The 11,195-nt window shown below is 41.4% G+C and overlaps 1 protein-coding gene across 1 annotated transcript in view; it reads left to right on the plus strand.

Annotated features, from left to right (window-relative positions):
* The first annotated feature begins 3,334 nt into the window (after positions 1 to 3,334).
* LOC115004836 (collagen and calcium-binding EGF domain-containing protein 1-like) overlaps positions 3,335 to 11,195 on the plus strand; it is a 34,622-nt gene continuing 26,761 nt past the window's right edge. The window contains exons 1-2 of the mRNA XM_029426539.1: positions 3,335 to 3,447; positions 5,366 to 5,446. Coding sequence (XP_029282399.1) covers positions 3,335 to 3,447; positions 5,366 to 5,446 — 194 coding nt within the window. The remainder of the gene's footprint in view (positions 3,448 to 5,365; positions 5,447 to 11,195) is intronic.

Consider the following 11,195-nt stretch of genomic DNA (forward strand, 5'->3'; position numbering starts at 1 on the left):
TATTGAGGGACGAGGGAGTGTTTTTAATCAGATAGGACTTTATGTCGAGCTGCTCTCAAAGTTTGCAGAGTTTGTATCTGCAAAATAAATTCATATGTGACTTAATTGTGTACCAGGAAGTAGAAAAGAAAGAGCGATGGGGTCCACGTAGGGAGGAGGTCAAGGTGACTTTCACACAGTTCCATGTGAAACCAGAATTCATTGTTTTATCACAAAACCTCCAAACTTCTAGTTATTTTAACCCAAACTTTGACTTATTTGCCCGGTAACGTCGACCTTCCAGTTGTTATTTCAACCCAAACCAAGATCTTTTCTTACACCTAGCCAAGAGGTTGTGTTGTCTAAACCTAAGCAAGTTGTTTCCGGACGGATGTTGCTTAACAATGAGGAATAAGATAAGAATAAGATATCATAAGAACCGCTGTGTGTGATACTCAGTGTGTATTATCCTCCATAATGCCATTCTTACTATACTTCCTAAGGGATGTGTGTGTATGTCACTAAAATGTATTACAGGATTACGAGTTTCTTTCTGAAAAGGTTCTTGTAAGGGTTCCGTTAAATGTTTATTGTTTGTACTTCCTGTTTTATTTTGTTACTTACCTGTTCTCTCTCATTTCAGTTGTGGCTACTTCCTGCCCCCAGGTGTTTCCAATCTGTTCGTCAGTGTCTACACCTGTGTCTCGCTACACCGCCCACCTCGTGGTGTATTTAGTCTGTGTGTAATGTTTCTCTCGTTGCCAGTTCGTCTTCGTACCTTTGTGTCGTAGAGTTCCAGCGGTGTTCCTGGTGTATCCTGTTCCTGTTGTATCCTGTTCCTGTTGTATCCTGTTCCTGTTGTATCCTGTTCCTGTTGTATCCTGTTCCTGTTGTATCCTGTTCCTGTTGTATCCTGTTCCTGTTGTATCCTGTTCCTGGTGTATCCTGTTGTATCCTGTTCCTGTTGTATCCTGTTCCTGGTGTATCCTGTTCCTGGTGTATCCTGTTCCTGGTGTATCCTGTTCCTGTTGTATCCTGTTCCTGGTGTATCCTGTTCCTGGTGTATCCTGTTCCTGGTGTATCCTGTTCCTGGTGTATCCTGTTCCTGGTGTATCCTGTTCCTTGTGTATCCTGTTCCTTGTGTATCCTGTTCCTTGTGTATCCTGTTCCTTGTGTATCCTGTTCCTGGTGTATCCTGTTCCTTGTGTATCCTGTTCCTTGTGTATCCTGTTCCTTGTGTATCCTGTTCCTTGTGTATCCTGTTCCTTGTGTATCCTGTTCCTGTTTTCTGCCTTCGGTTTCCTCGATCCTGCTTCTGTGACCTGACTCTGCCTACTCCCTACATCCCATCATTACAGTTCTGTTTTGCAATACTGAACAATTTGGCTCTGATTTCAGTCAATTACTCATCTAGGATAGGCTCTGGTTTGCAGTGATGTTATTTCATATTAACCATATGTTAAGCAGACATAGACACAGCGCTTTCTTGGCTGCACATGATAGACGTCATTTCACAGTAATATAAAGACCTGTGAAAGAAATGAAGAATATTCTTTTCAACACTAATAAAAATAAACTAATTTGTACAGTCAACAGGACTCACATGAGTTCATTTATGATAATGTGCAGATTGCAATTCATCATAATAATGAACATTGTGTGCTGGTTAATCAGATAGCAGTCCAACTCTAAAAGCTGATGACAAGTAATCAGCCTGTGATTGTATGTAGGATTAAAAACACATAATGAGTGGATAATTATGCAAAGAAAACTGAGCTCTACATGGAGGGTTCTCTAATTCTATTTTTAAGTCCTCTTCCCTTTGCCTTTAGCCTATTTTCCAAACCAAACTCTATAGATAAATGTGTTTGGATAAGGTTTATCTTGTTTATTTCGAAACTTGCATTTTTGCAAGTACTTGCATTGTGAAACATTCAAAACTGGAAACATGACACACTCTGAACACACTCGTGAGCAGTGAAGTCCAATCACAGACAATATGTCTACCTGTTTATATAAAGGGGTCATTTTCTAATCTAATATGCATGAAACATAACAAATCATGAGCAACACACAGTCAATTCTCTGCAGCACATCTTTCAGTTCTTCCGAGCCCCGGCGCTTATTGGATCTTGTGGTTCCTAAAACACAAGTGGAGTCTACACCAAGTTAGGTCTCATCTGATGCAACATATTTGTTATTGCTATGAATTTTTCATAGTTCATAGAAATAAATTGCGGATGCTTGGAACAACACATTTTCATATCATCATTTTGCCGATGACACTCACATTTATGTATGTAACGTCAAATAAGTATTGTTTCGTAGCATGAATAAATGCACTGACCAAATCAACAGTGTGTGTGTGTGTGTGTGTGTGTGTGTGTGTGTGTGTGTGTGTGTGCGTGTGTGTGTGTAAAATGAAAAATATTTCATTTTTGGTGGCAAAGAGGAAAGACTGAAAGTCGCTGCTCGTCTTGGTTCTCATACGTGGTGAGCTTTTCTCTGGTCTTTCTAAAAAAACTCTCAGACAGCTGCAGCTCATTCAGCCGGAGTCCTAACAGAGACAACATCACACGTTGTTAAATCTCTGCAATTCAAGTCTTTAAAGGAACTGATGACCAAGTGTGGCTCCTTCATGAATCTTAAGTGGTTTGGGACCAAAGTACATCGTGTATCTTCTGCTACCGTCCACATAAACACAAACAAATGAACTGGTTGTTCCAAAACAGTTAATCCAAACATGGTGGTGAGAGATTTCTGTTCCATATTAGACATTTTAATCTCATTAACCCATTTCTTCACATTTCACAGCCTCCAATAGTGCCCCTGAAGTCTGAATTTTCTCCCAGTTTACAGCAATGTCGTGACATTTTTAGGTAATTCTTTATTTTTTTTAAATGTATTTTTTATTATGGTCACTATTTAACTTTATTATTATTATTATTATTATTATTATTATTATTATTATTATTATTATTATTATTATTATTATTATTATTATTATTATAAATCATCACAACCAATAGGCAGTGCGGGTCTACAATCAGTCTCCTCTTTAAAGGCAGGAATGTAAATCCGGAGGGATTAGTGCGCACACACTGGGCTGTAAACCCTTCAGTAGCTCTCCAAGGGGTCTCTGCCTCAGTGCGTAAAGTTGGGACGGGGCTCCGGACGCACCGCTCATCACTTATCCCACAGGCTCCATGTGCGTCTCCTCTGCGGGATACTTGGCAAAGGATTTCTGATATTTTGACACTCGCGCGGGACACTGACAGATGACAAAATTGGCGTTTTGCTGACGAGAAGGCGTTTTCCCCTGAACAGATCATCTGTCCCGGAGCGCAGAGGGGACATGGGTCAACTTTATGGTGCGACTCTTTTACCATTTGGCGCTATCTGTTTTGTTTTCCTGTGGGAATCTGGTGCCAGCTCTATCAGGGCGACGCTTGCTGTGGACACCTCGAGGTAAGTCTTCTGATTACAGGATCCTAAAAATGTTTTGATCTTTTGTGAATGAACGGCAATAAATCTGATGAAGCCAAAACATCATCCAGAAAATAATCAGGCATATAGTGAGTTTACAAATGTGGAGTTTTCAACAAAACGTTTCAGAAGCAGCATTAATGTGTAAATGTTTCCAACAGAGTCTGAATGAATTGATGCGGTTTTAAAGATGAATGTGAGATTAAAGCCCTGTGAACGTCTTGGGAACTTCCACTCCTCTCATATTACTTGTTTGTTTCGACTTTTAATTTAAACTCAAAACAAGCACTGTCAGATTAGCGCACAGTGCCAACAGCCGTAATAGAGTTTAGTCTGTGTTTTATTGGTTTTACGGCATACTGTGAGAGCAGCCTGTCAGAGAACAGACCCCTGGATGAACCGCTGCAGCGCCTCGAATCTAATGTGATTTTCAAGGAGATGCAAAAGGCAAAAGGGAAACTCCAAATGGTTGCAATCGGCCGCGGTGCAGAGAGCCAAATGTTACTTGTGTTCAGACAAAACATGACAGATGCTATTAAGGTGCCCGGACACAGCAGGTCAGGAGGTGGGGAGGAGGAGGATGTGTGGAGCACATGCACCCAATATTTCGGGGAGAAGAGGAAACCGCTGCACAGCAGGTTAACCCGCAGATATCAAGACACCCGCTTCAGTTTTTATCCATCATGGCACCTTGTCTAACATCACAAGACATCAAATACCCTCAGGTTTAAACTCACGTTTCTATAGGCTATATAATGTAGCTGTGTGCCTTTAAGAGTCTTTACATGGCATTGCTTTGGCACTGGCTTTAATACATGTTGTTTATTAATGGGATTTTCTTGGCATTTCTTGCGTTGTCCAGAAGATGTTTAAAAAAAGAGCAAGTCAGTTTGAACTAAATGGAATTTGCATGTTTACAAAAACAAAGATTAGAAAAAATGCAAAACAAAGATGTCTGACAGTCACTGGAGTTAATTAGTGGAAAAGTTTTGAAAAGGAAATACAAATGTTTAATACATTAAATTGACTATACTATAACTATAAACTATAAAATTGAGGTATAAACACACGTGTGTATTTGCATTTTATATGTAATATACATTTATTTAGTTTAGTTTGATAGCTTCCTAAAAACTAAAAACACTAAAAACACTAAAAACACTAAAAACAACTAAAAACTAAAAACACAGATAAAAAGCAGTAAATCGTCACATTTGAGATTTTCTTTTCAGATTTTCTTTCTCAGAACTCCAGCATCGGGCAGACTCCAGTATGATGCCATGTACGTACAGTGCTGTGTAATGTAGCCTTTCAACTCCAAGTACCGTTTAACCACAGACTGTGTAAAACCGCTGCGACTTCACCCTTTGGTTTCTGGAATACTGTTTTTGGCCGTCTTGAGTTTTTTTGGGAGGGTGGAGCAAAGTTCAACCAATTGGCTGCAAAGACAACAAAATAACTTTCATGAACTGAAAACACAAAAAGGTTAAAGATCCAAGACAAACACACGGAGAGCACCCAAACTGGCCTACACGTGGTAGCGACCTGTCAATCACAAGGTAGCCCCGCCCTGAAGCATACCCTACTTTATTGTCTATTTAACTCTAAATACCATAATTCATGAACATCATGCTGTGTTGAAAAAGACTTGAAACTAGAGATTAAAACCTTAAACTCGTCAGAAAAATGTAATAAATCAATGAATTCTCATAGACTTCTACACAATCTGACTGCTTTTTGCAACCAGTGGAGTCGCCCCCTGCTGGATATTAGACAGAATGCAGTCTCTCTCTCTCTCTCTCTCTCTCTCTGTGTTTTATGATTCCATATAGGTCTGCTGGATGTAGTACACACAGTGCCCGTCGATCACATTTGTTTCCATGCGTCTTTCTTTCCTCAGAGCCGAGTGTCCGGATAGTAAGATCTTGACGGTGGAGTATCCCTGTGTGGCGGCGGGGGGGAAGAACAGCACGTGTTTGAGGTAAGACTCCCAGCTGAGTTTTCCACTGGGTCTAATAACCCTAAGTGTGAATTACTCTACACTACACATTTATATTTTTGGCATTCAGCGCACTGGCTTTCCCAGAACAGTGATTTGCTCAAGGACACTTTGACAGAACCAGAGGCTGCTGATGTCTGTCGGGAGGATTGAAACAGAAAGTTTTCTGCAGCTATGTAATTGTTTCTGTAACCACTAACCCCCCCACTGTGTCATTTCCAGAACTTCACACACTATATCTCCTTTTTTTTTGGAAACTATATATCCACTTGGGAGAGAAGAATTATAATGTTCTGAAGATCCTCACTCAGATTGAACCAGCGTTCAAGGTCTTCCTGCGAAATTGTTCTACTTTTGAAGTGTTGGGTTGAATTATTTGTCTGCTTCTTGGGTAAACTCATTTGTATATAAAAAGGCATATAGTTCAATGGGGAGGCATTGGTCTACACACCAGGGGGGTCAAACTCATTTTAGTTCAGGGGCCACATGCAGCACAATCTGATCTCAAGTGGGCCGGACCAGTAACATCACAGCATGATAACCTGTAAATAACCACAACTCCACATGTTTGTGACTCGTATGTTTCTGTCAGATATCCCTCAGGCTAAAGGAGTTCAATATCTGACTACTCGTCAACTTACAGATCACAGTGTATCTACAAAGGCTTTTACTTTATGATCAAAACAACTGATTTTACACTTTGTAAAGTCGTCCCGCGGGCCGGACTGGACCCTCTGGCAGGCCGGTTTTGGCCCGCGGGCCCCATGTTTAACACCCCTGGTCTACACCTTCACAGCGATTCATTTTATTTACAAAAACATACTTTATATTAATTACACAAAGACCTTTTAGGACTTCTGTGAAAGAACTGTGTAGAGAAAACTGCTTTTAATGCTGGCACACGAAACATTTATGGGGTTATTTGTAAAAACATTTGGCAACGATAGCAATGCGGTTGGACTTTAACAGCATTGTGTTTGTTTTTATGTTCTGGTGTTGGCCTGCTTTTGTCTGGCTGACTAATCGTCAGTAAAGATGCAGAAACAACAAGAACTGCTCTTCAAGAAGTCGAGATGATGATGTTTTCTTTTCGATATCTAAGCGACTCTCTGAAGACCAGAGACAGATTGTTTGCCCGTAATTTATTCTAACTCCAAGTGACTAATGTGAGTTTTGAACGACCTTGTTAAAACGTTGCTTGTGCTGCAGTCCTCTGCACAATGTCTCCCAGCAGCCTGGCTCTGTGACAGCACAACTACATTTGAACGGGAACTTCCTCCACTTGGTTCCAGAGCGAAAACGAAAAGGTATCGTCCTCCGAGAGCCGGGCCTGGATTAAAACCTGACACGTAAACTGGCAGAAGAGGATGTGATCAGTTATCTTTATTGCATCTATTCAGAGGAAAGTGAATAAAGACACCAAACTAAGTTTAACAACCAAATCATAAGTTGTGAGGGGAGCATGGGTCCGTCTTTGAAAGGTATATCATCATGAAAGTGGGTCCTGTCTTGCTCTTCCTTCTTTACACTCTCCAGAGGTCTAATTCATGAAGATATCCTTTGATACCCTATCATATGAGCATCTCAAAACATAGGTTGAAAGACATAAATCAGGTAAATGCAGACGCTGTGGCAGAAAGACTTTCAGCTCGTGATACATCACACAGGAGAAAACCAACGTTAATCGCTCATTTTGACGTTTAGATTTCTTCCGAAGCCGAACTTTGCCTCGGATCGGGCTGTTGGTGTAAGAAGATCCTTTAATAAATGAGGCACTAGGTTTGGTGTGAGGCCAGAACATCTGATCTGTTTACTGTCAGGCTCAGACTGTAACAGGCTCTGCGTCTTCTTGTATCTGTGGCTCTACAGGAGAGCTGCTGGAGGAGGCGGATTAGATGAGCTTGTATTTTCCTTTCCACCTGGATCAAATTCATTCTTCATTGGTAAACAGATTCATCCATCGTGTCTGCTCATACATATGACGTGCGTTCAGTTTCAGTGAGCAGCAGACTGCAGGTTTAACTTTAGTTTGTCTGGATGGAAGTTACGTCAGCAGCTGATAAAATCACGACACTCTGTGCTAGCTGTCCATTTTGTGTGTGCTCTTTTTGGTCCTTGCTTTGGCAATTTGCCAACATTATGTGGGTGAGCTAGTTAGCTGAACATGCTAACGATGCTTCATCTTATTCCAGAGCAGATGAACACACAGTCAGACATCATGTCTTATGCTCCTGCTCTTGTGTTTTCGCTGTTCAGCCTTTGCGTTATCTTGACGCAGAAGGTTGATTTGGTGACGTAACGCTGTCTGTAAGAATAATTCACACGATACACAACACAGTGCATGTTCCAGTGTTTAGCAGACTTTAGCTTTAAATGTTTCATACGGACACGAAAAGGTGCCTTGTGCATCGATATCAATACGCCAACGCCCTCTGCCTAAGCATCAGTCTTCTGAGCAGGCTGGTTGAGGAGAGGGGAAACTACCACAGCCCGACACACTAAAACAAATGTCCCGAGCTCTACGGGCCTGCCGTGCCTTGTTAGGGCTGCTAAACTGTGATTTGACAATTGAGGTTTTTAAACTGCATTTGACCGAGAGCTGGTCAGGCTAACGGTCTAATCTGCACCCACCGCTCTGCCGTGTTCAGACAGGCTGGACATTCTCCAATCATTTCTGCTTTTCTTCTCGTATTTCTTCACCTGGTAATACTCTCTCGCATTCAAATAATCTGGGAACATTGGTTTTCCAAGAGCCTTGATTCAAAATGACATGTTAACCATTCGGAGAAAGAATCACACCTTCTCAAAGAAAGTGGGTTTAGTTGCTATGAAAACAGTGAAGCAAATTATGGTACTTATCGTTCTTAAATAATAGTAGCACTTAAATAAATGCATTCAATGAAAGATCCTTTGATATTGAAGAGATATAAGATAGAAGCTGCGTTCAAACTGTCCGACTCTTGTCACAGCACTGGGAACATCTTCGAGGTCTCGACATTATTGTCTTCTTCTGCGGACTGTTCTCCACATGCCCACATGTGGAGGTAATGTCTCTGTCTCAGAGGGTTTTGTGGTGTTGTGCAGAAGTAAACTCTCGCTGCTCTCACCGTCTAAACAAAGACTTCAGTGGCCGCACGCCTCCTCCTCCTCCTCCGCTGTGGTTTTCACAGCGATGAGCGTGAATCAGCTCGATTTCTACATTTCTATTGTTCTCGCCCGCGTCGTGTTCTTATTCTGTCTACGCTAGAGGTCAGATTTCAGCCGTGCCAATCCAAACATACACGGTACGTAGCCAGATTCTGAGTGATGTGAGTGTTAGTGTGTGTGTGTGTGAGCTGGCATGTTTATGCATGAGTCTCTGTATTGTCTGTGCTGGCAGTTACTGCAGGTTTCTGATGATGAGATGATGTTCTGCAGGTTTCTGAACCTTCTCTCTCTAAACACTGAGCTCTGACAGGACGATGGGCTCCACTACACTCTAAACTTCTCACTTGATTGGCGCGTCTGGTTTGAATACCCTGCATGGCTCATTACTGCAGCAGATAATACCCATAATATCTCAGTGCGTGAGCAGCAGGCTCTCACTAACACTAACTCAGGGATGATGATGATAAAAGTCATGCTTGATTTGATTGTTTACATACTTGTGTTGCTGCAGTGATCCAGCTCCGCCGGTGGGATCATCATTGTTATGTGTTGTGTTGGAGAAACAGAAATGAGAAATGTCTGGAGCTTTAAAGTATTATTTACATTTACATTTACACCCGGACGAGTCCAGCAGCACTCACTGAGACTAGCAGCATCTCGACGGTTCTATGACGCATGTCTATATTGCATTATAAACCCCCTTTGAATGCATTATAAGCTGCTTAAAGCGCTGTATAATTATAGTTATAAGCACAAATATTCATAATTTATTTAATTATCAGCTCCAGCATCTCAGTTGTGAAGATTTCCTGCTTTTCTTATCTGATATTAAAATGAATATCTTCAGGTTTTGGACTGAAGTCATTTGTAAATGTCACCATGCTTTATGAGATGGTGATGGGCTTATTGCATAATCTTCTCACATTTTATAAACCAAAGATTAAAGGATTAAGCAAAACGATAATCCGCAGATTATTCGATAATCAGTAAATGATTTGAGCAAATACAAAAATAAAAGATGCTGATCCAGCTGTACAGCAGCAGGAAACATCAGCAGCTGTGATGCGCGAGAGAGGATGACCTCTGATAACCTCATTCTTTCTGCTCCGACTCCTCTTACCTGACATTCTTTACTCCACCTTAAGAGAGAGAAGCGAACCAAGTGATGTCATGAGTCCAGATTTGACCTTCTCTTCCTCGCTTTCCTTCACCAACACATGAAAACAGCAGAACTGTATTGAAGAGAATCTTTTTAATAAAGTTGTATTAGTTTACGACCTGTGCTTCTTGACTTTGCCTCTTGAAATATCTCCAGGCTGAGTCACATCGTCTTCGGTCATCTTGGCAGCACCTTCGCCTCTGAAGCTTCTCTGCGAGGGTCTCTGATATCATTACACTGTTGGCTCCTAACACACATTTTTGCTTTCAAATCCACGATTCATCTGTTACAGATAAGGTGTTCACTTGCTCAACTGTACTCACGTACAGTGAGCAAATACAGCTGTTCATGGCTGACATGGTTTACCTGCTTCTGATCCTTTGAGCCTCCGCTGGTCAGAGACATGATGCCAGCTTTAATAAAATGTTAACTACTTCCTGCAGGTTCTGCTTCTGTGAACATGTGATTGCGTGCTGACCGTTGATTCTTCACGACTGACATTCACATGCGTCTCATATGTGGATTATGTCCACATCAGATATGTTCTGTAGCTGCGTTTCCTTTCTTCTTCCTGTTGCCAAAATACAGTTTGGACACACTTTGGATGTAATCCATTTTATGAAAGTATTGTTCCTGTGCTAACACGCTAAACTAAGATGTTGCACATGGTACTAAAACTCAGGATGTTAGCATGCCGACGTTAGCATTTAGCTCAAACACTGCTGTGCATGAGAACAGCCCACAGGGGGAGCTATGCAATTATTCTGAAACACTAACAGTCAGAAAAATGTCCTATTGCTCCGAAAATACATACACTCCCTGCAAAAAACAGAAGCACATATGGCTAATTATTTAGAATAACTGCAAAGGCATGACCCGGTCTCACTCCTCGTGTCTGATCCCAACCAACAGAGACAACTAGAACCGGCCAATCAGAGGCACAGTTGGGTTCAGTCGTTTATAGTTCTATAACCACCTGGACTGATCATTAGGGTTTGTGTCAGCAGTGTGTGTTTCATTGACACCTGTAGTTTACAGGTATATCATTGATGTGTGTAGATCGAATCATAACTCACATATCAGACAAGATCAACATCTGAAGCTTGTGAAGTCTTAACAATAAAAACCCAGAAATATGAAGCCATGACTTTGTAAATATCACACGAGCTGTAAAATGTGTCGGTTTCAGTCGGTGAGCGTTGTTGTTGGCTCAGTGACTTCAACTCTTCGCACTGCTACACAGCACGGTGAGGTTGACTTGTCTTTAGATTCGTCTTAAAGGGGTTACTGTGTGTTTGCTGATCTCTACACGTCACATCATTGCACAGGCCGTGCCAGCTCATATTCACGAGATGCCTTGCGAGTGGATACCAGTGGTTTTGAAGGTCACACCACAATGTATGTTTAGAGCATAATTTGAACATC

This window comes from Cottoperca gobio, unplaced genomic scaffold, assembly GCF_900634415.1.
Source record: "Cottoperca gobio unplaced genomic scaffold, fCotGob3.1 fCotGob3_195arrow_ctg1, whole genome shotgun sequence".
Lineage (NCBI taxonomy): Eukaryota > Metazoa > Chordata > Actinopteri > Perciformes > Bovichtidae > Cottoperca > Cottoperca gobio.